Raw genomic sequence first — 25557 nt, 5'->3', positions numbered from 1 at the left:
TCATTTGTTCTCTTTTCTCATTTTAAGGAACCACGTGGCAAGGGTTATTATTCTTTTTAACTTTTGGAAACAAAAAGTATTTCTATTTTCTTAGGCCACCTTCTTATCAACTTCAGCATCTTTAGCTTGTGTTCAGGTGTTATTCAAGACAAAGCTGATTTTGAAATGCAAGAGAGAAGCCCTCATAGTTGCTTTTTTTTTCCCTTTTCAAGTTTTGATCTCTTGCCACGCTACTGTTTCATAAGGTCAAAATCCCTCAAAGCCTTGACCTGAATAGCAGTCAAAATTTCAGGCACACGATGCTCTTTATATGAGCATAAACAGATGCCTTGTCATCTCAGTCACAATGCCTATATCCTACTGGATTTTACTATTACCAGAACTGTGCTCATTCTTTACAACAATCATTTAAAAGAATTTTTATAAGACTGAGCATACTGTGTCATTAATGGGACTATTTTTCTCCGACAAACATGCTGGAATGTATGCATACAAGTGAGTTCTGTTCTTTAAAGTCAAAACCATACTCTCAACGTTCTTGGAATTCTTATGCCATTTTGATCAAATTCAATCTGATGAGTAAGAAAAATCAATTTTTGTTTTTAGTTATGAGATATTATTTCTTGTCTCAGTCTATCTCCTTTTAATTCCTATTTCCCTGGGTAGCTTCCTTCTTATCCTGTTAAGAGTCCCAAGCCCCTAGCAATGATTTGGATGGGTCTATGATGGTACATTTTGGGGAAAAACTGAAGAGTGAAAACTGAGACATGAGCTTAAGAAAGGCTCAAGTTTAGCGACTGAGGAAGCAAACTGCTAATATTATGTTGTTTATTTGCTTCTGGTCTGGTATAGGAGTGTAAAACGGTTTAAAAAGAAGCTGTTTAAAAAACTCATAGTAGACTTGGGATTTTCATGGTAGTGCAGTGGTTAGGACTTTGCCTTCCAATGCAGGGGGGAGGGTTTGCTCCCTGGTTGAAGAACTAAGATCCCACATGCCTCATGGACAAAAAAGTAGGACATAGACAGCAGAAGCAATATTGTAACATTCAGTACAGACTTCCAAAATGGTCTACATAAAAACATCTTTAAAAAAATCACAATGAACTATAACAAGCCATCCAGACTCACTAAACAGTATGCCTTGCATATCAAGAGAATCTTTATTTTTTCCCTCAAAATGCTTTCATGTCTATGGCTTCATTTTATTCTCATCAAATTCCAGGGAGCAAGTGGAACAGATATATATTATATGTTGGAAGTCAATTTATAGAGAATTAAACAAATCAAAGCTAGTACTATTTTATCACAGATTTTGAAAAATTCAAAAATAGGAGGTTAAGTAAGTTGCCCAAGGTCAAAGTCTCATAACTTTTAAGCCATTAAAAAATAAGGCTTCTAAGTTTTTTTTTTTTAATTAACCAACTTAAATAATTAAACCAGTAAGATTTTGATGAGATGCACAAGTATCATTCTACAGAATGAGTATATTTAAATATTACACTGCCAGAAAGGTCTCTCTTCTTCCCATTTCAGGCAGTACTGAGGAACACCAGAATGTAGGGACTGGCACATATGTCATTGTCTTACCAATTCAATGTTTTCAAAAAATATGTTTGGCAGACTTTATCAAAGGCTGCATGTAGATTACAAGCCTACTGAATGAGATTTTCTGAGCACGGAATCTAGGACCATGCATTTGAGTCAGTTTCCCAGGTAACTATCAGGCAGACTCAAGTTTGGAAAACCACTGCCAATAGTGCAAATGAACCAGAGTGCAACCTGTTGTTAACAGTTACACTTCCATGAATATATCCCTTTAAAGAGACATATTTCAAAATATCTTTCTTTTTCAAATAATGCCAGTCTTTCTTAATATGGTAACTGATCATTTTACAGCACCAATAACCTATGGAGCTGATGGGCATATATTGGAATGATATCACTGCTGGTTTAAAAAGTTAACACTTTCTAATGTATGACATATTTGTTACATAAATGTCAATGGTCATGCAAAGTAGCCAAAGCCAGATTACATATAATAAGAAGAATCATGATCTGGTGGTAAAATCACTAGTATATCCACTGCTGCTGCTGCTGCTGCTGCTGCTAAGTCGCCCTTCAGTCGTGTCAGACTCTGTGCGACCCCATAGACGGCAGCCCACCAGGCTCCCCCGTCCCTGGGATTCTCCAGGCAAGAACAATGGAGTGGGTTGCCATTTCCTTCTTCAATGCATGAAAGTGAAAAGTGAAAGTGAAGTCGCTCAGTCAAGTCCGACTCTTTGCGACCCCATGGACTGCAGCCTACCAGGCTCCTCCGTCCATTGGATTTCCAGGCAAGAGTACTGGAGTGGGTTGCCATTGCCTTTGCCAGTATATCCACTAACAGCCCCAAATACAGTCAATGAAATTTTTATTATTGCCCAATGACTTTATGAGAAATGACTGAAATTGATATTTCTTCAAGTTATAAATTTTAAATATGAATTTGATTTGAAAAGATGGAACTGTGATTTAAAATTATGTATGTTGGCTGATCATTTAAATTATATATTTTAGGAGCAATGTTTCAAATTTCATTTTTTCATCTTTCAACAAACATTTCCCAAATGCCGCTAATCAGATGCCAAGTCTCAAAAAACAAAATTCCCTGCACTGTCTCACAAGACAGTAGATATAAGCCTAAAGCTATTGAATATGGTTTCAACAAGGGTATATGCACAGTGCACTGAGGTATGAACTGGGACCAATTAGTAAAAGTTAGCCTGTATAACACAAAACAAAATGGCAGAATGTATTAAACACTATTGAACATGATGTTAATTTTTGAATGACTTCCCATGATTCCACCATCAACCATATCAGGTAAGAGTTTCAAGTTTAAAAAATACTCCATTAAAAAATATATTACCAAAACGTTCACAATTCTTAACAAAAAACCACATGACACTACAAGTATAACATAGATGTTTTCCTAATATACAGCCTATATGTGTTAGTATAACTAGGTTGCATGATTTTAGGAGTCAACAGTCTATGGCAGAAAATCCACTGATTATAACCTCACTTGCACTAACTGAAAGATATCTTTGGTGAAATCAAAGATCGTGGACCCCAGTCCTGCTCTTGTCATTGACTTTCCTTGGACAGTTCACTTTTCCTCCCTAAACTTAATTTTCTCATGTGTAAAATGCAGAGGTCAATTAATGGCCCTCATTATTTCAGGGATCTATGATTTGGAGTTAGACTGTGATGATACAGTTTCCTACCATGTTGTCTGACTGTCTAAGTTACTCATCCTCATTCCCATTGAATTGGAAAGGATTATCGTCTAAGGCTGGAGAAGGAAATGGCAACTCACTCCAGTATTCTTGCCTGGGAAATCCCATGGACGGAAGAGCCTGGTGGGCTACAGAAGAGCCAGACACAACATAGTGACTGAACCATCACCCTCCTATAAAGCAATAATGAGTTCAGCCCACCAGCACTCATTCCTCCACCTCTCCCACATTCTCCAGTGTCAAAGGCGACCAAGAGAACCATCTTTATTATTTAATTGAATACTTAGCAAGGACTAATCCAGTGACATCCTCTGTGGGGTTACAGTATCACACTCTCATTGCAGATTTCAAAAATCTCAAGTATAATTTATTGTAGGTTAATAAAGGGATCCAACCAGTCCATTCTAAAGGAGATCTGCCCTGGGTGTTCTTTGGAAGGAATGATGCTAAAGCTGAAACTCCAATACTTTGGCCACCGCATGCCAAAGTTCCAGTTGACTCACTGGAAAAGACTCTGATGCTGGGAGGGATTGGGGGCAGGAGGAGAAGGGGACAACAGAGGATGAGATGGCTGGATGGCATCACTGACTCGATGGACATGAGTCTGAGTGAACTCCGGGAGTTGGTGATGGACAGGGAGGCCTGGTTTGCTGCGATTCATGGGGTCGCAAAGAGTGGGACACGACTGAGTGACTGAACTGAACTGATTATCACTAACCTGTGCTGAACTCTTTTCAAGTTTTTGGACTAAATTATCCCAGCGCTGGGCAAAGTTGTCCAACCATGCTTCCATCTTTTGGGCAACCAATGTATTTTTCAGTGTTGAAAGGAGATCTTGGTTGAGTGAGCAGAGTTTGTCCATGGTTTGCTTTTTCTTTTCTAGATCAGTTTTTAAAACCTGTTAAAAAAAGGAAGAACACAGACTAAGCCTTGGTTACATTTTACAAAACACTGTAGTTCAATCTGCTTTTGCATGCATTTTCCCATTTGTATAGACACGAAAAGATTATAATTTTGCCTGCAAAAGAACAAGAGTTCATAAAAATATAAGTAGAAAATTATAATCCAAATAATGTTCCCAAGAAGCTTAGAGAGAAATAAAAGTCAGATGCAGAATAAACACTTTTATTTATTTTAGAATAAATAAGAAGTCAGAGGCATTTATGAGCTACCTGAACATTCTTGAAGAACTGTCAGGGGAAAAAAGTAGTGTTGGTTCAAAAGGAAAAACAGAGATTGACATATGGAAATTACTTTTTAATATTTGGAGGTGTTCTAAAGTGAAAGGTAGGGCTCTTGGATGTTAGTGAATTTCCTCTTAATTTCTGATAGAATTCAAATGAAATACCACATGCCAGGAGTACTGAAGAGAACATGGTGAATTGAGAAGATGAGCATAGCTAAGGGGCCTTTCCAATCTGAAATGCTGTGATTCTTTGAATAAATTTGCAATATTTTTTTTTTATTTCTGATTCGTACATACTTTTCATTATTCAGATACAAAAACCTTGTTATGCAATTTACTGACTTTTACATTTTTTAGCATCTGTTATTCAATTAACATTCAGCTATTTGAGCAATTATCTTCTAAAGCTAATTTTAAAGCCCATTAAGTAATAGAATAAAGTAATTGAGTATGGCACAAATCCTTTGGAATTACTATGCTTATTTACTAAATGCTTATGTGTTTTATGAAGTATTTTTATATCATTCATATTTCCAAAGTTCCTAGGAGCAATGGAAGGTTACACATGCTCTTTGGTTGATAGAAAATGAATAAACAAAGTGGCTTGTGTGAAATTAGTAGATCAGGACAGCTTATTCTTTCATTTTACCCATTAAGGTCACCCTAGGCTTTGGGAAATCCCATTTCCATCTCCCCAATGCTAGACCCTGATTTAATTTGTAAAAACAGACTAAGAAGAAAGAAAGGAGAGAATTATTTTATGGACGTTTTACCATCTTCTCTCATTGGCATCAGCAAGTGTAATGAACATAAACTAAGCTGTGAGACCTATCTTTCCAAAATAAATGCAAATTTATTTAAGAACAACTAACATTGCATATGGCAAATAAATGAGCATGAAACAGATGCACCAATTGCTCATGAACTGAAGTATCATTGACAGAGAGAAATCAATATATGCCCACCCCCTGCAAAGGACACTTTATGTAGCTCATTTTGGCATGCCACCTGCATTGATAGCTCTGGACTGCAGACGGCTCTGGTGTCTCCTTCAATTAGTTCATCCTTTTCTCAGAATTTGCTTCACCTGGTGTTCTTTATATTGCAGTCTTACTGCGAGCCATTTTTAGGGAATAAAAGCGAGTTTTGAAATGCATTTTTAGTTTCTCCTCAATAATTGTCTTTTCACTATTTTTCCTAAGCCTGAAAGAATGCAATAGACCAAAATATACAAGCTGAATTTGAAGAAGAGGAAACAATTTCCATCGGAAATTTATGAGTAGTCTCCTGTTACCTAAAGAGGTTTTCTTAGATGATCTATAAAAGTAGTTGGATACACAAAGAGATTTAGTGGCAAATGACATGGAGCTTCCTGTGTTAACAATCAACCAAAGAAGAGGCACTTAGTGAACATTACAAAAATAAAGGGGAAATTTCCCATTAAATAATATAATTAGGGATAATAACTCAGGTAAAGTAAAAACAGCATTATTATAAATTGTGCAATTATCAAATCAGTAATATTTTTACCCAAATCTGTATGACAAAAACACTGTACTAGCCAAGGCTTCTATCTGGTAAATTCTAGATCTAGTTTGTCAAATGGTGATAGCAGGATAGTAGTTTTGCCTCATTGTGTTTCCTCTGTTGGCTCTGAACCAATCTCTCTCCCAGTCTGTCTTCATCTCATCAAGTTCCTGAAGTACTCTCACACCATAACTAACAAGAAAAAAACAGGAAATCCATGGTGGTGCCAGTTACAATGCATCATTGTAATGAATTACCTTCTCCCATCTATCCTTAGACAGAAATTATTCTAAGCTTGGATTTTGTGTATATTAAATAACTACAATTTAGTTGTTACTCAATTTTAGTGTATTAAAAGGACATATTTCTGCATCCTAAGAATTGATTATAGATCTTTCAGTGCCAGAGAACTAAAGTTCTAGAAAATTCAGAAGGCAAAAAGAAGCTCTAGAAAATGTGTACAAGACAGAGATCAGCTAGGCATTTGAAAGAAGAAATATAATTTATTTTCATAGAAGCGAGGTACCTGGACAAACCTTCAAAGTAAACAGGAAAGAACAGCCAATAAATCAGATTGGACAGCAGTAGAAATGGGCAAGTAATAGATAAGCTGCTCAAGAAGACAAGATAAACATGCTCTATATGGTCAAGGTTAAATGATTTGAAGTGAAAAGAGAATGTATGCTTGCAAAAAGCCCACAAAGTCATCAACTTATTCTCATCAGATGGATACTTCAGAGATCAATGCCAAGATAATTTCTCATAAACTGGCAAAACTGAATCCTGTACCTATTTTATGAGTAGTTTTCTATATGTAAGAAGTATTCTGGTGGCTTAGTGGTAAAGAATCTGCCTGCCAATGCAGGAGACATGGGTTCAATCACTGGATCGGGAAGATCCCCTGGAGAAGGAAATGGCAACCCACTCCCATATTCTTGTCTGGAGAATTCCATGGCCAGAATCACATGGTCTAATCACCTGTTGTTGTAGATTGGTCTGCTGTGGGGGTTTCTCATCTTAAGGGAGCATAAGAATCACCAGGAAGGCTTGTGAACTGGAAGACTGCTCAGCCCTATGCTTCCAGAGTTTATGAATCAGTAGGCCTGGGATGGGGCCTAAGGATTTGCCTTTCTAAGGAGTTCCTGGGTAATGCTGCTAGTCTAGGGACCACGCCGTGAGAACCACTGATGCTATCTGGAGGACTTCTTTGAGGGTGATCACCGAAGCTGAGGTCAAATTAGCAAGTCCTGGTGAAACAGCACTGTTCACAGGGATTTGCCAAGCTCCCATAAGTACTCTGTCCCTGCCATCTTATCTTGCAGACACTTGATAGTGACCTAAGCCCACAGCATTCCTGTAGTCCCTGCACACCACACTCTCTTGGATCATCAACTTTCCCAGAGTTGTCCTTTGCTGGCAGATGCCACAGCAATAGTCCTTTTCCACAGAAGCCTGTTTCTTGTTAATTTGGGTCTTCCAACGAGAGCCTACTTGATTCTTCCAGTCTTAGAATTCACCTCAGTTTCTTCTTCCCTTTGCTTTTTATTCTTTATGCCAAATAAAAACTCAATTTGGATGATAGAACAATAATAAGGCCCACATGATTTGGATTAAAAAACGTATCAGGAGGAAATCAAATACTTGACTCCTCTTCTCTCACCTCACATGAAAAGTAGGAGAAAATCCCATGGGTTATTAGTGGTAATATTTCAAAACAAATTACTTTGATTGTAAATAAAAGAGAGATTTAGCACACTGTATCTATACCTAGGTATGTAGTAGGAACTGGTGACAGATGGTACCTGTTTTGGGTCTCAGATTGTGACATATTTTAATGAACATTAAATTCTTACTCACTGCCTGAGTCAGCAGGGGAATTTTACCTCAAATTCTAGACCAGCTGTCAGGTTTTGTTAATTGGCTTAAACTATCAAACGGTAAGACATACAAAACATATTTTCACTTTGTTCACAAGTAAAGTGACATAATTTGAATTTTAATCATATTGGAAAATTATTGAGACTTCGCTAAGAGAGCATTTTCATGGCCCTGGAGCTAGCAATGTCTTTTTATATAAAAATGTCAACATTGAGGCACATGATTATTCAAAACAAAAATTTTCAACTGCAGTTATTTTTCTGTCAAAGTATCGAATGTGATGAATTCTGAAACAGCTTAAAAGTCTTGGACCTGAGTCTGGATATCTTGGTGTTCACTTTAACTCTGCTACTAATCTATGACTTTATGCATGCCATGTGTTTTCTTCTGGGCCTCAATTTCCTCTTCTGAAATAACCTTGTCTGTCTCCTTGTTTTCATGCCCAGTGCTACTTGCTGCTGCTGCTGCTGCTAAGTCGCTTCAGTCGTGGCTGACTCTGTGAGACGCCATAGACGGCAGCCCACCAGGCTCCCCCATCCCTGGGATTCTCCAGGCAAGAATTCTGGAGTGGGTCACCATTGCCTTCTCCAATGCATGAAAGTGAAAAGGGAAATTGAAGTCTCTTAGTCCTGTCCGACTCTTCATGACTCCATGGACTGTAGCCTACCAGGCTCCTCCGTCCATGGGATTTTCCAGGCAAGAGTACTGGAGTGCTACTTAGTTCAGTTTTAATTGGCCTCCTTACTATAAAAAGTCTTACTACCAAAGAGTGCTCTGGAAATGCAAATACGATTGTTATTCAGCTCCCAACGGCTCCCCATTAGTTTCAGAACAAAATTACAAATGTATCACTGATATTTTTGCACTGCTTGATAGACAGATTACTTTTCTGAAATCTGTCTTCAGTAGTGATATCACTCAAAAAGCACATTCTCTGAGGATTCATTTATATCAATGAGAAGCTAGTTTGTAATAACAAGTAATACATATGTGAATCTATTTTAAATTAAAAGCTTATAGAAAATTAGTCACTATGGAGCCAAAAATGTATGATACAAATAAATATTTGGTAATATGGTACAAATTTAACTGAGGATATTTAAGTTTAGTTCAAATAAATTATTTAATTATTGTGATGTATAATATATATCAATACAGACAGAAATAGATTAATTTAGGTAAAGTTATGAAACATTATTTACAATAGACCATTGTTTTGTATCACAGTTAACATCACATTAGCATTTAGTAGAATTGATCAAAAATAGAAAAGAAATCCTAATTATGCAATACTTTACTTGAAAAATCAAGCTCTTAATAAATATTGAATTGGCCTCTTCCTTACTGGAAAATAATAAAATTCACAGTTGAAGAGAAACTTTGTAGATTTTTTTTAAATTCCATACAGTTCAACTCAAACTGAAATGTCTCAATGAACCCTGATGTCCCCTTATTGCCAAAGTTCGTTAATCCCTCAAAACATATGGGTGCTATAATCACTGCCCCAACCTGGGGAGAGTGTGCTCACCAAGCACCTGGTTGCCTGAGCTGCTCGGAACTGGGAAGGGCACAAAACGCAGGCCCAGTTGAGTCCGTGACTTTGTAGAGTACCCGAGAACCTGAGTGGCTTACACCTGGGAAGTGACCACAACCCAGTGCCAGCTTTAGACAGTTACTCTGCAGAGTAACCTGGAGCCTGAGCAGTGTAGACTGGAAAAGCACACACACCGTGAGTAGGGGCAAACCCAGTGTGGCCCAGGCCCTGCGAGCACTCCCCCCACATGCCAGTGATATTTGTTTGCAGTGATCCTCCCTCCCTGCAGCACAACTGAACAAGTGAGCCTAAATAAATGACCACTTTCACCCCCTTGTGTCAGGGCAGAAGTTAGACACAAAAGAGACTTGCAAACAGAGAGAGCCAAGATAAAGAAGAGGGAATCACTTTGGAAGTGACAGGTGCAACAGACTAAAACACTGTAGTTAGCATTGACTACACTGGAAGGGGCCTATAGACCTTGAGAAGAAGTATAAGCTGGAACAAGGAACTATCTGAAACTGAACTGACCCCACACTGCCCTCAACAACTCCAGAGAAATTCTTAGATATATTTTACTATTATCATTTTCTATTTTTAAAAATTTTTAAGTTCTTTATTACTCCTTTAATTTTCCTTTTTAAAACCTACTATTACCTTGTAAAAGAAAGACCCTATTTTTAAAGCAAATTTCATATTTTTTATAACGTTTGTAATTTTGTTTTGTGCTTTTAATATTGTATTTTTGAGAGTCTAAACTCTACTCTAGATTTTTAATCTCTGCTTTTTGGTATTTGTTATCAATTTTGTACCTTTAAGAACCCAATCTTCAATACCCATTTTTAGTTAGGAGTGTGATTACTGGCTTGATTGCTCTCTCCCCTTTTGACTCTCCTTTTTCTCCACCAGGTCACCTCTATCTCCTCCCTCCCCCTTCTCTTCTCTACTTAACTCTGTGAATCTCTTTGGGTGTTCCAGGCTGTGGAGAACATTTAGGGAACTGATCACTGGCTAGATTGGTCTCTCTCCTTTTTACTCCCCCTCCTCTCTTCCTGGTCACCACTATCTCCTTCCTCCCTCTTCTCTTCTCTTCTCTTCTCTATGGAACGCCATGAACCTCTCTGAGTGTTCCAGACTGTGGAAAGTAAGTAGGGAATTGATTACTGGCTAGACTGCTCTCACCTCTTTTGATTCCTCCTCTTCTCCTCCTGGTCACCTCTATCTACCTCCTCCCTCTTCTCTTCTCCATGTAACTCTGTGAATCTTTCTGGGCATCCCTCACTGTGGAGAATCTTCTCTCCATTAACCTAGATGTTTTATCAGTGGTGCTGTAAGGATGGAGAAGTCTTGAGGCTACTGTAAGAATAAGACTGAAAGCCAGAGGTAGAAGGCTTAAATCCCAAACTTGAGAACACCACAAAACTTCTGACTCCAGGGAACATTAATCGACAAGAGCTCATCCAAAAGCCTCCATACCTACACTGAAACCAAGCTCCACCCAAGAGCCAACAAGTTTCAGAGTAAGACATACCAAGCTAATTCTCCAACAATGCAGGAACATAGCCTGCGTTATGTGAGCACAGAAATACAGGCAGCCAAAAGTCACACCAAACCCATAGACACCACAAAATTCACTACTGGGCACTTCTCTGCACTCCAGAAAGAAGAGATCCAGCTCCACCCACCAGAACACTGAGGCAAGATTCCCTAACCAGGAAGCCTTGAAAAGCCACTTGTCCAACCCCACCCACAGGGAGGAACCTCCACAATAAAGAGGAACCACAAACTTCCAGCATAAAGAAAGGCCATCCCAAACACAGCAACCTAAAAAGATGAAAAGGCAGAGACATATTCAGCAGGTAAAGGAACATGATAAAAGCCCACCAAACCAAACAAAAGAGGAGGAGATAGGGAGTCTACCTGAAAAAGAATTCAGAAAAATGATAGTAAAAATGATCCAAAATCTTGAAAACAAAATGGAGTTCCAGATAAACAGTCTAGAGACAAGGATTGAGAAGATGCAAAAAAATTTAACAAGGACCTAGAAGAAATAAAAAAGAGTCAATCAATAATGAATAATGCAATAACTAAGATCAAAAGCACTCTTGAGGGAACCGACAGTAGAATAACTGAGGCAAAAGATAGGATAAGTGAGGTGGAAGATAGAATGGTGGAAATAAATGAAGCAGAGAGGAAAAAAGAATTAAAAGAAATGAGGACAACCTCAGAGACCTCTGGGACAATATTAAATGCCCCAACATTCAAATCATAGGAGTCCCAGAAGAAGAAGACAAAAAGAAAGGCCATGAGAAAATACTTGAGGAGATAATAGTTGAAAACTTCCCTAATATGGGGAAGGAAATAGCCACCCAAGTCCAAGAAACCCAGAGAGTCCCAAACAGGATAAACCCAAGGTAAACACCCCAAGACACATATTAATCAAAATAATGAAGATCAAACACAAAGAACAAATATTAAAAGCAGCAAGGGAAAAACAACAAAAAAATCACAAAGGGATTCCCATAAGGATAACATCTGATCTTTCAATAGAAACTCTTCAAGCCATAAGGGAATGGCAGCACAAACTTAGAGTTATGAAAGAGAAAAACCTACAACCCAGATTACTGTACACAGCAAGGATCTCATTCAAATATGAAGGAGAAATCAAAAGCTTTACAGACAAGCAAAACCTCAGAGAATTCAACATCACCAAACCAGCTCTTCAGCAAATGCTAAAGGATCACTCTAGACAGGAAATACAGAAAAGGTGTATAAATGCAAACCCCAAACAACAAAGTAAATGGCAATGGGATCATACTTCTCAATAATTACCTTAAATGTAAATGGGTTGAATGCCACAACTAAAAGACAAAGACTGGCTGAATGGATACAAAAACAAGACCCCTATATATGCTGTCTACAAGAGACCCACCTCAAACCTAGGGACACACACAAACTGAAAGTGAAGGGCTGGGAAAAGATATTTCATGCAAATGGAGACCAAAAGAAAGCAGGAATAGCAATATTCATATCAGATAAAATAGACTTTGAAATAAAGGCCATGAAAAGAGACAAAGAAGGACACTACATAATGATCAAAGGATCAATCCAAGAAGAAGATATAACAATTATAAATATATATGCACTCAAATAGGAGCACAGCAATATGTAAGGCAAATGCTAACAAATATGAAAGAGGAAATTAACAGTAACATAATAATAGTGAGAGATGTTAGTACCCTACTCACACTTATGGATAGATGAACTAAACAGAAAATTAGCAAGGAAATACAAACTTTAAATGATACAATGGACCAGTTAGACCTAATTGATATCTATATCTAAAACAATGAATTTCACCTTTTTCTCAAGTGCACACAGAACCTTCTCCAAGATAGATAACATCCTGGGCCATAAATCTAGACTTGGTAAATTCAAAAAAATTGAAATCATCTCAAGCATCTTTTCTGATCACAATGCGGTAAGATTAGATGTCAACTACAGGGAAAGAACTATTAAAAATACAAACATATGGAAGCTAAACAACACACTTCTGAATAGCCAACAAATCACAAAAGAAACTAAATATGCAAAGAAATGAATGAAAATGAAAACACAACAACCCAAAACCTATGGGATTCCCCCGACTAAGGTCCATCTCGTCAAGGCTATGTTTTTTCCTGTGGTCATGAATGGATGTGAGAGTTGGACTGTGAAGAAGGCTGAGTGCCAAAGAATTGATGCTTCTTAACTGTGGTGTTGGAGAAGACTCTTGAGAGTCCCTTGGACTGCAAGGAGATCCAACCAGTCCATTCTGAAGGAGATCAGCCCTGGGATTTCTTTGGAAGGAATGATGCTAAAGCTGAAACTCCAGTACTTTGGCCACCTCAGGCAAAGAGTAGACTCATTGGAAAAGACTCTGATGCTGGGAGGGATTGGGGGCAGGAGGAGAAGGGGACGACAGAGGATGAGATGGCTGGATGGCATCACTGACTCAATGGACATGAGTCTGAGTGAACTCCGGGAGTTGGTGATGGACAGGGAAGCCTGGTGTGCAGTGATTCATGGGGTCGCAAAGAGTCAGACATGACTGAGTGACTGAACTGAACTGAACTGTAGGGGAAGGTTCATAACAATAGAAGCCTACTTCAAGAAACAGAAAAAAAAATCAAATAAATAACCTAACTCTACACCTAAAGCAACTAGAAAAAGAAGAAATGAAGCACCCCAGGGTTAGTAGAAGGAAAGAAATCATAAAAATTAGGGCAGAAATAAATGCAAAAGAAACAAAGGAGACTATAGCCAAAATCAACAAAGCTAAAAACTGGTTCTTTGAGAAGATAAATAAAATAGACAAACCATTAGCCAGACTCATCAAGAAACAAAGGGAGAAGAAATAAATCAACAAAATTAGAAATGAAAATGGAGAAATTACAACAGACAACACAGAAATACAAAGGATCATAAGATACTACTATCAGCAACTATATGCCAATAAAATGGACAACTTGGAAGAAATGGACAAATTCTTAGAAAAGTATAACTTTCCAAAACTGAACCAGGAAAAAATAGAAAATCTTAAGAGACACATCACAAGCAAAGAAATCAAAACTGTAATCAGAAATCTTCCAGCAAACAGAAGCCCAGGACCAGATGGCTTCACAGCTGAATTCTACCAAAAATTGAGAGAAGAGCTAACACCTATCCTACTCAAACTCTTCCAGAAAATTGTAGAGGAAGGTAAACTGCCAGACTCATCCTATGAGGCCAACATCACCCTAATAACAAAACCAGACAAAGATGCCACACAAAAAAACTACAGGCCAATATCACTGGTGAACATAGTGCAAAGTCCTTAACACAATTCTAGCAAACAGAATCCAACAACATATTAAAAAGATCATACATCATGACCAAGTGGGCTTTATCCCATAAAACAAGGATTCTTCACTATTTGCAAATCAGTCAATGTGGTACACCACACTAACAAATTGAAAGATATAAACCATATGATTATCTCAATAAATGCAGAGAAAGCCTGTGACAAAATTCAACATCCATTTATGATAAAAAGCCTCCAGAAAGCAGGCATAGAAGGAACATATCTCAACATAATAAAAGCTATATATGATAAACCAACAGGAAACATTATCTCCAAAGGTGAAAAATTGAAAGCATTTTCCCTAAAGTAAGGAACAGACAAGGGTGCCCACTCTCACTACTACTATTCAACATAGTTTTGGAAGTTTTGGCCACAGCAATCAGAGCAGAAAAGAAATAAAAGGAATCCAAACTGGAAAAGAAGAAGTAAAACTATCACTGTTTGCAGATGACATGATCCTCTACATAGAAAACCCTAAAGACTCCTCCAGAAAATTACTAGAACTAATCAATGAATATAGTAAAATTTCAGGATATAAAGCCAACACACAGAAATCCCTTGCATTCCTATGCACTAACAATGAGAAAACAGAAAGAGAAATTAAGGAAACAATTCCATTCACCATTGCAATGAAAAGAATAAAATACTCAGGAATATATCTACCTAAAGAAACAAAAGACCTATTTATAGAAAACTATAAAATACTGGTGAAAGAAATCAAAGAGGACACTAATAGATGGAGAAATATACCATGTTCATGGATCAGAAAAATCAATATAGTGAAAATGAGTATACTACCCAAAGCAATCTATAGATTCAGTGCAATCCCTATCAAGCTATCAATGGTATTTTTCACAGAGCTAGAACAAACAATTTCACAATTTGTATGGAAATACAAAAAACCTTGAATAGCCAAAGCAATCTTGAGAAAGAAGAATGGAACTGGAGGAATCAACCTGCCTGACTTCAGGCTCTACTACAAAGCCACAGTCATCAAGACAGTATTGTACTGGCACAAAGTTAGAAACATAGATCAATGGAACAAAATAGAAAGCCAAGAGATCAATCCATGCACCTATGGACACCTTATCTTTGACAAAGGAGGCAAGAATATACAATGGAGAAAAGACAATCTCTTTAACAAGAGGTGCTGAGAAAACTGGTTAACCACCTGTAAAAGAAGGAAACTAGAACACTTTCTAATGTCATACACAAAAATAAGTTTAAAATGGTTTAAAGATCTAAATGTAAGACCAGAAATTATGAAACTCCTAGAGGAAAATATAGGCAAAACACTCTCTGACATAAATCACAGCAGGATCCTCTATGACCCACCTCCCAGAGTAATGGAAATAAAAGCAAAAATAAACAAATGGGACCTAATTAAACTTAAAAGCATTTGCACAATGAAGGCAACTATAAGCAAGGTGAAAAGACAGCCTTCAGGATGGGAGAAAATAATGAAGCAAATGACAAAGAATTAATCTCAAAAATATGCAAGCAACTCCTGCAGCTCAATTCCAGAAAAATAAGTGACCCAATCAAAAAATGGGCCAAAGAACTAAACAGACATTTCTCCAAAGAAGACATACAAATGGCTAACAAACACATGAAAAGATACTCAACATCACTCATTATCAGAGAAATGCAAATCAAGACCACAATGAGGTACCATCTCACACCGGTCAGAATAGCTGCTATCCAAAAGTCTACAAACAATAAATGCTGGAGAGGGTGTGGAAAAAAGGGAACCCTCTTACACTGTCGGTGGGAATGCACACTAGTACAGCCACTATGGAGAACAGTGTGGAGATTCCTTAAAAAACTGGAAATAGAACTGCCATAAGACCCAGAAATCCCATTGCTGGGCATACACACCAAGGAAACCAGAATTGAAAGAGACACGTGTACCCCAATGTTCATCGCAGCAGTGTTTGTAACAGCCAGGACATGGAAGCAACCTAGATGTCCATCAGCAGACAAATGGATAAGAAAGCTGTGGTACATATACACAATGGAATATTACTCAGCTATTAAAAATAATGCATTTGAATCAGTTCTAATAAGGTGGATGAAACTGGAGCCTATTATACAAAGCAAAGTAAGTCAAAAAGAAAAACACCAATACAGTATATTAACACATATATATAGAATTTAGAAAGATGGTAACAATGACCCTATATGTGAAACAGCGAGAGACACAGATGTAAAGAACAGACTTTTGGACTCTGTAGGAGAAGGCGAGGGTGGGATGACTTGAGAGAATAGCATCGAAACATGTATATTACCATATGTGAAATAGATTGCCAGTTCAGGTTCGATGCATGAGAGAGGGTGCTCAGGGCTGGTGAACCGTGATGACCCTGAGGGATGGGATGGGGAGTGAGGTGTGAGGGGGGTTCAGGATGGGGAACACATGTCCACCCATGGCTGATTCATGTGAATGTGTAGCAAAAACCACAATATTGTAAAGTAATTAGCTTCCAATTAAATTAAAAAAAAAACATATGGGTGCTATAATCAATGCCATTTTGTTTGCTTTAATGTTTTTCTTATTTTCCAAAACATGATATAAGCCCCTTCTATGTGAGGATAATTATTTCTTGTGCTACTCTTGTATTTCTCAGAGAATCTAATTAAGTTTATTTTAGACATATTAGATTTATGAAACTTAAGTTTATTCTAGAACTATACTATTTATAATTTTACAGAACATTCACAGGTACTTTTCAGTGCTATATTTTAAATTTTTACTATAATCTTATTCCAGGTATGTTATACTTTTTCAAAGAGTACAATCCTGTTTCAAAACACAAAGTTCAAACTTTACCTACATATTATAAAATCAATATTTATGTCCTTCCAAAATTCATATTTTGAAGCCCTAACCTTCCAATGTTATCATATTAGGTAGGAGGTGGAGCTTTGGGCAGGTAATGATGCTTAGATGAGGTCATGACAGTAGGGCCCCCATGGTAGGATTCTTCTTGTGTGCTAAGTCGCTTTAGTTGTGTCTGACTCTTTGTGACGCTAGACTGTGGTCCACCAGGCTTCTATGTCCATGGGATTCTCCAGGCAGGAATGCCAGAGTGGGTTGCCAGGCTCTCTTCCAAGGGATCTTCCCAACCCAGGGACTGATCCTGAGCCTTTTATGTCTCCTGTGATTAGTGCCCTCATACAAAAAAGAAGGGATACCAGAGCTTCCTCTGTCTCACCAGGAAGAGGGCCCTCACCAACAACCAAATCTTCCAGCACCTTGATATTGTGCTGCCCTGTTTCTAGAACTATAAGAAATAAATATCTACTCTTAAAGTCACCAATCTGTGGCATTTTATTACAGCAGCACAAGCAGACTAAGATAGGAATTGGGAACAAGAACTGGTGTCTCTTGTAACAAATACCTAAAAATGCAGAAACAGCTTTGAACTGGGTCATGGGTAGAGGGTGAAAGAGTTTTGAGGTACATGCTCGAGAAAGTCAAGATTGCCATGAAGGGCAACTCTGGTGAGGACTCAGGGAGAAAAAAGTCCTCTGGTGAGGACTCAGGGAGAAAAAAGGAGAGCTGGAAAGAAAGTTTCCATCTTTTTAGAGAATACATAAATAATCATGAATAGCATGTTGGTGTAAATATGGATGGTAAAGGCCATTCTGTTGGGGTCTCAGACAAAGTAAAGAACATATTGGCCAAGGGAGAGAAGACAATCCTTGTTATAAAGTGGCAACGAACTTGACTGAGTTGTGTTGATGTTCTAGTATTTTGTAGAAGGTAGAACTTGTGCATGATGAAATGGGATATTTAGCTAAGAAATCTGATGTCTTTGGGAAATATTTAAGCAAAGTGTGAAAGGAACATCATGGTTTCATCTGAATGCTTAAGGTAAAAACGCAAGAAGAGAAAAATCAGTTAAAGAGGGAACTGTTTAACAAAACTGAACCGGAACTTACGGATTTGGAAAATTCTGTCTATATCCACATTGGAAAAAAAAAAATGAGAAAGGATGTTTAGATGTGAACACTAATGGGTGTGGTTGATCTACTATTTGATGAGGATATTAGTGTGGATGTGAACTAGAGACCTAATCAGCTCTCTGATCAGAAGCTGGGGTACAGATGTATACATTATGGATACATGAATATGAAGCCATGGATACTGTAATATACTAGTAGAAACTGCCAGCTGGGACTAATGGAAACAAAGAAAACTGGATGGATTGAAGGAAGGCTGTGAACACATGCATTCTTCCCATCAAGAAAAGAGAAGAATGATATAGGTGATACAAAGACATCAGGGCCGCCACCCCTACCGTAGGCCCAAATGGCAGAGCCAGTTCCTCCTGGGTTTCAAAGGGTGAGGCCACCTCTCAGGTTTGGGGGGGCAGGCATGCACGATGCCACCACCAAGTGCCTCAGGAGCAGCCACGACAGGGAGTCCTGTGAGTGGGACTGCAGCAGACAGCCATGTGGGTGGGCAGTGCACTGTGATGCTGAAGAGGCAAGGCCATATTGTGGAATTCTGGGGGTGATGGGGCCACTTTGGCGGCCCTGGAGTGCAGAGAATCAGTCCAAAGAGGAATATTCTCAAGCATTAGGAACGTACAGAATTGTTCTTGCTCTGTTTTAGACTTACGTGTGGCCTGTCACCCCTTCCTCCTTTGCTATTTTCCCCTTTTCGAATGGAAATACCTATCCTATACCTGTCACACCACTATTTTGGAAGTATATAACTAGTCTGGTTTCACAGGTTCATAGTTGGAGAGCTCGGCCTCAGACCTTGAGTCTTATTTGATTTAAATGATGAGACTTTGAACTTTACAATATATGCTGAAGAGTTGATATTGGGACTATATAAGTTATTTTGGGTCTGTTCAGATGGAATAAATATATTTTGCATGTGAGAAAGACACACATTTTGAGAGTCCACAGGTGTAATGATATGATCTAAATGATTGTGTCCCCAAAATATATACATATATATATATATATATATATATATATATATATATACTGAAATTCTATACCCTCCAATATCATGGTATTAAGACATTGGGCCATCGGGAGGTAATTAGGTTTAGATGAGTTTATGACAGTGAATAATTTATGACATGTGAAGAGCTGACTCATTTGAAAAGACCCTGATGCTAGGAAAGATTGAGGGAAGCAGGAGAAGGGGACGATGGAGGATGAGATGGTTGGATGGCATCACTGACACAATGGACATGGGTTTGGGTAGACTCTGGGAGTTGGTGATGGACAGGGAGGCCTGGCATGCTGCAGTTCATGGGGTCACAAAGAGTCAGACATGACTGAATGATTGAACTGAACTGATGACAGTGAAGCCCCTATGATGGGATTCATGACCTTGTAAGAAAAGGCAGAGACACTAGAGTTGCTCTTTCTACTATGTGAGGAGAGCAATACTATTTGTTGTTGTTCAGTTGTGTCTGACTCTTTGCAACCCCATGGACTGCAGCATGCCAGGCTTCCCTGTCTTTCTCTATGTCCCGGAGTTTGCTCAAATTCATGGCCATTGAGTCAATGATGCCATCCAACCATGGCATCCCCTATTGCTCCCTTCTACTTCTGCCTTCAATCTTTCCCACAATCATCTTTTCCTATTTTAATTAAGACAAGTAACAATATAAGTAAAGAGACTGATATAAGAAAGAAAAATGAATATTATGTTTAAGATTTAAACATTAGAAAGACCAAATAAGGATGTTAGTAGAGACTACTTTTTTTTTTTTAATAATATCAATAGCTAAAGAATACATACGGCCAGTTTTTGAAGACTTGATAACATTTCACTTTGATCCTTAAAGCCAGTTGTGGGAATCTTGTTCACTGCATCTTCTTTATCTGAAAGCCATGTACTAAAAAGGCACTGAAAGAAATAAAATAATTTCAAAAGAGAAAGAAGAATAATTATTAAAGTACATCATATATTTTTATGTACCCATTTAACATCTCTCCTTCTTTTTCACTGATACACTATCCCCCATGCAACTCACCTGCTCTTCAGTAAAACGTTGCCATTTGAGAAGAACATCCTGTAAAAGAACCCAGCGATCTTCAGTCCACCTACAGATGTTTGCCCACCGATCTCCCAGTACCTGGGGAAGAGAAAACCCACCACAACATCAGCAAATGCTTACCTGTTAACTGAATTTTATTAAAAAATGGTATGAATGATTTTTAAAAGTATCTAACTTTGAGTATCTTATGTATACTAGGAGTTGTAAAGAGCACCTTTCAGCTTCTGCTTATAATTATATAAGCACATGCCTTTCATTTGTCATTAGATTACTTCACTCTTGCACCTTATAGAGAAAAGTAGAGATACTTACAAGAAGTATAAGGCAGATATCACACCACTATTTGAAATATCTACACAGCAAATATAAACAGGAAAAATATAAATGTAGAATGAAATAGGATTTGTCATTGATAATATGGAAAATGTATATCTTTCTTAGGTCTGAAGGTATATGTCAAAAGAATAATAGTCTGGCTAAAAAATAGGATGTCAAAAGACTCTCATCTGAAGCAATCTTATATAATTAGAATTGCTTAATATCTTGATTGTAGAAGAATATTAGTACTGACTTAACATCATATCCACATGTGAATTTTTAAAGTTAACTGGATTATTATTACAAATATTTAAAGTCACTATTTCTCTAAACTGTTCTATTGAGAAAACTCAGTGGAGTAATAGTTTTCTGAGTAAGAGTTGCCCTGTCTTTAGCCTGTCACTAATACTAGTGGCTCAGTGGTAAAGAATCCACCTGCTAATGCAGGAGATGCAGATTCAGTCCCTGGATGGGGAAGATCCCCTGGGGAAGGAAACGGCAACCCATTCCAGTGTTCTTGCCTGGGAACTCCCATGGTCCGAGGAGCTTGGTGGGCTACAGTCCATGGGGTCACAAAGGAGCCGGACACAACTTAGTGACTAGACAACAAGAACAATATCTATATGCACATGCTATTTTAGTATGTAATATAAAATAAGCACTAATATTTTTTAGGTGAAAAAGTGTGTTATGATATTTGTACTGTTTTAAGAAATGTATCATTTATTTCAACACTATGAGGATGCACTTCAGAGTCTAAAATTTCAACTTTTTTGACTTCCTTATAAATAATAAAATTATTTATCCATAGATATTAGACCTCTAGAGCTAGAAGAATCTCAAAATACGGTATGTCTTATTTTGTATAGAGTAAGAACTAGAAAAAATGTTTGTTACTCATATTTTTTTACAAATATACTCAGTATCTAAGATAAACTTGATCATAATTTCTACATTACTTGATACTACACATTTGGATTGGTCCAACTAGAAAACTTTGACATATGATTCAAATAATATATATGTAATTAGCATCATGGCAAAACCCATCTATTCCTATTTAAATAACTCAGAGACCTACTCTTTTTTTATTGTATTTAATCTACCACCTTTTAGAAAAGGAAGTCTCATACACAGGGGTAAGAAGTAAGCAATAAATGTTTTTCTACAATATTAAAATGATTATGAACTCAGATGCAGCTCAGTCACAGGTGAGTTTTCAGTTTTTCTTCAGAGATGTCAAATAAAAATGTTATTACTTTCGAGCATAACATAAGTGATTTTGCATTTTTTATAGTTTCATTCTCTACTTGACCACTTTTGAATTACATTAGTTTATGACAGAAGCCTTAACACTGAAACAGTGATGCAAGATACCCAGGAAATGTGCTAACAAAGCTCAATGTATTCAGTGTTAGCTATTTAATTATTACAATTAAACTTTGGGATTTTTTTCTCAAAAACATATTAGAAGTTATTTTAGTAAACTTCCTCGTTACTTTGTAAGGACGCATCAGATAAAATGGCATGTAGCATATCTCGTAATGGATTAGTTGTGGGGGAAAAAAAAAAAAGCTTCAAATGGAGAAATTCTTGCCCGTTAGCCATAAACTACACCATCTGCCTGATTTTACGATGCATATATAAAAGGTCAAATCGTGGGACATTTATTACAGGGCTCCAACCCCAGTGGAGATGGGTGTCAAGGGCTAAAAGAGAAAATCAAACTGTAGCACCACCTTCATAAATGAAAGAAAATGAACTAAGACGTCTAAATAGATATACTATCTTCTCTCCAGTGCTACCAGACACACAAAGCTAGAGTCTAGCAAAGTAGTATCTTAGGTTTGCAATCTCATAGATAGAGCTTTTATAATTTATTGATTTTAGTAGCACATTGTATAAAACAAATTCACATAAAGACCTCTATACTAAATTGCTGAAGATTAAATTTACAGAAATTGCAAAATATACTGTGATACACTTTACACTATAGATTTTTTCATTATTAAAAAACAATAGTAAATATTTTTTTATACAGTCCACCTAGTCAAAACAACCTAGTTAAAACAACTATTTTAAGAATATTATTTCTATCAACAGATGAATAGATAATGAAATTTTGCCATTTGCAACAAACAACATAGATGGGCTTGGAAGGCATTATGTTAAAAGAAATAAGCCAGAAAGAGAAAGAAAAATACGTATGATATCACTTATATGTGGACTCTTAAAAAGAAAAAAAGAAAACTAGTAAATATAACCAAAAAGAAGTAAATTCACAGATACAGAGAATAAATTAGGGGTTACCAGTAGAGAGAGGGGAAGGGCAATATAGGGGTAGCAACAAACTATTAGGTCTAAAATAAGCTAAAAGGCTCTATTGTACAACACAAGGAATATAACCAGTATTTTATAGTAACTACAAATGGAGTATAATCTTTAAAAATTGTGAATCACTATGTTGTACACCTATAACATATAATATTATACATCAACTATACTTCAGTTAAAAAAAGATAAAAAGATTATCATTAAAAGTTTCCTTTGTATTCAAATAATCATAATAGATAACTTTTATAAGTCCACTGAGGTTAAATATTCAGTCAAGATTTAATTTATAGTTAAGTATAAGCTCTGATTCATTCATTCACCAATCATTAATTTATTTAAATAACATATTTTTGAGCATACACTATGTGCCAAAAATGAACAGAATAGAGATGTTATGGACTGAATTGTGTTTGCCTAAAATTCATAAGTTAAAGCCCTACTGACCTCTACCCCAGAATGTGACTGTATTAGAAGATAGGACCTTGACAGGCAGGGCCTTTAAATGGGGCATTTATTTATTTATTTATTTATTTATTTTTTATTTTTACTTTACTTTACAATACTGTATTGGTTTTGCCATACATTGACATGAATCCACCACGGGTGTACATGTTAAATTAAAATGAGTATGTTAGTGTGGATTCTAGTTCAGTCTGACTAGCGTCCTTATAAAAAGAGGAAATAAAATAGTGTCTTTAGAAAGACACTAGGGATGTATGGGCACAGAGGAGAGGCCATTGGGTGGACATAGCAAGAAGGCTGTCATTTGCAAGGCGAGGAGAGAGGCCTCAGAAAGAATCAAACCTGCCAATACCTTGGACTTCTAGACTCCAGATCTGTGAGAAAACACATTTCTGTTGCTTAGGAAATCCGATCTCTGGCATTTTGTCATGGCATATCTAACAAACTACATAGGACAGATTTAAGAGAGGCTGATTCCATGGCACTGCAAAATGTCTCACAAAATTAAAATCGTTACAAGTAAAGATGCACACATTAGAGTCAGGGCATTTTAGAGAACACATTTCAGTTACTAGTGTAAAATTTAACTTGTTCAAATAGAGCAGAATTTTAATAACGCATTGGGACAACTTCTCAAATACAAACATGCTATCATTTTGTGATTTTATGTGTTATATTGAGAGTATAAAATTATCTAGAGTCAAAACACTTGGATTCAAGTCTTAAGTCAATCAACTGCTTGGATTACCAACGCATGTTGTTGTTTAGTTGCTAAATCACATCAGATTCTGTTGCAATCCTACTGATCGTAGCCCACTTGGCTCCTATGTCCATGTGATTTCCCAGGCAAGATAGTGGAGTGGGTTGCTATTTCCTTCTCCAGCGGATCTTCCTGGCCCGCCCAGGGATCACACGCACGTTTCCTGCATTGGCAGGCAGATTCCTTACCACTGACTCTCCTTCAAACTATGGAAATATTTTAAATCCATAATTTCTTGTAATACTAGGAGCAATTATTTATCTTCCCGTACTCAATAAAATCAAGTGACTTTTTCAACAAATTTATGGCTAAATCATATGTCTCTCAAAGAAAATAATCATACCAACAACTTAAAGAACTGCTTCAAGTATTAAACAAGATTATGTATTGAAAAACAGTTTTAATTTGAACTGAGTTATATAAGTGTTGGTGGTTATTTATATTTTGCTTGATTGTAGTGTTGCTATGAAGCCTTCTAAGAACCACCAAGGGTGAACTATTTTACTCATTCTAAAAAAGTACTTATTACACCTTTACAAGTAGATGTTTAGAACTGCAGTATATTCTTTTTTAAAAAATTTCCAACACGAGAGCATACACATCCTTCAGCAACACATTCTACTGCTTAAATATTACTCGCAGAACAGTCTCAATGAACTGAATCCAAGTCACTTCTGTTACACAGCAGGCACAGTGTTTTTACTGATCTCAGTGATTAGTTAAGTGAATTAGAAATCATGGTACATGATACATGTGCTCACAGGTTCAGTTCAGTTCAGTTCAGTCACTCAGTTGTGTCTGACTTTTGTGACCTCATGGACTGCAGCACGTCAGGCTTCCCTGTCCATCACCAACTCCAGGAGCTTACTCAAACGCATGTACATCGAGTCGGTGATGCCATCCAACCATCTCATCGTCTACTGTCCCCTTCTCCTCCTGCCTTCAATCTTTCCCAGCATCAGGGTCTTTTCAAACAAGTCAGTTCTTCACATCAGGTGGCCAAACTATTGAAGCTTCAGCTTCAGCATCAGTCCTTTCAATGAATATTCAGGACTGACTTCCTTTAGGATGGACTGGTTGGGTCTCCTTGCAGTCCAAAGGACTCTCAAGAGGCTTCTCCAACACTACAGTTCAAAAGCACCAATTCTTTGGTACTTAGCTTTCTTTATAGTCCAACTCTCACATCCATACATGACTACTGGGAAAACCATAGCTTTGACTAGATGGGACATTTGTTGGCAAAGTAATGTCTGCTTTTTAATATGCTGTCTAGGTTGGTCATAGCTTGTCATTCAAGGAGCAAGTGTCTTTTAATTTCATGGCTGCAATCATCATTGATTTTGGAGCCAAAAAAAATGAAGTCTGT

General features: G+C 37.3%; 1 protein-coding gene across 1 annotated transcript in view; it reads right to left on the bottom strand.

The window, feature by feature from the left end:
• The window catches only part of DMD (dystrophin), a 2235978-nt gene that overhangs the window by 1530735 nt on the left and 679686 nt on the right, over nucleotides 1–25557 (bottom strand). The window contains exons 14-16 of the mRNA XM_052663429.1: nucleotides 20294–20395; nucleotides 20059–20166; nucleotides 3997–4176 (exon numbers count right to left, since the gene is read on the bottom strand). Of these exons, the coding sequence (XP_052519389.1) occupies nucleotides 3997–4176; nucleotides 20059–20166; nucleotides 20294–20395 (390 nt within the window). The remainder of the gene's footprint in view (nucleotides 1–3996; nucleotides 4177–20058; nucleotides 20167–20293; nucleotides 20396–25557) is intronic.

The sequence above is a fragment of the Budorcas taxicolor genome, chromosome X (assembly GCF_023091745.1).
Source record: "Budorcas taxicolor isolate Tak-1 chromosome X, Takin1.1, whole genome shotgun sequence".
In the NCBI taxonomy this organism is placed as follows: domain Eukaryota; kingdom Metazoa; phylum Chordata; class Mammalia; order Artiodactyla; family Bovidae; genus Budorcas; species Budorcas taxicolor.
This window is presented reverse-complemented; position numbering and strand designations above follow the sequence as displayed.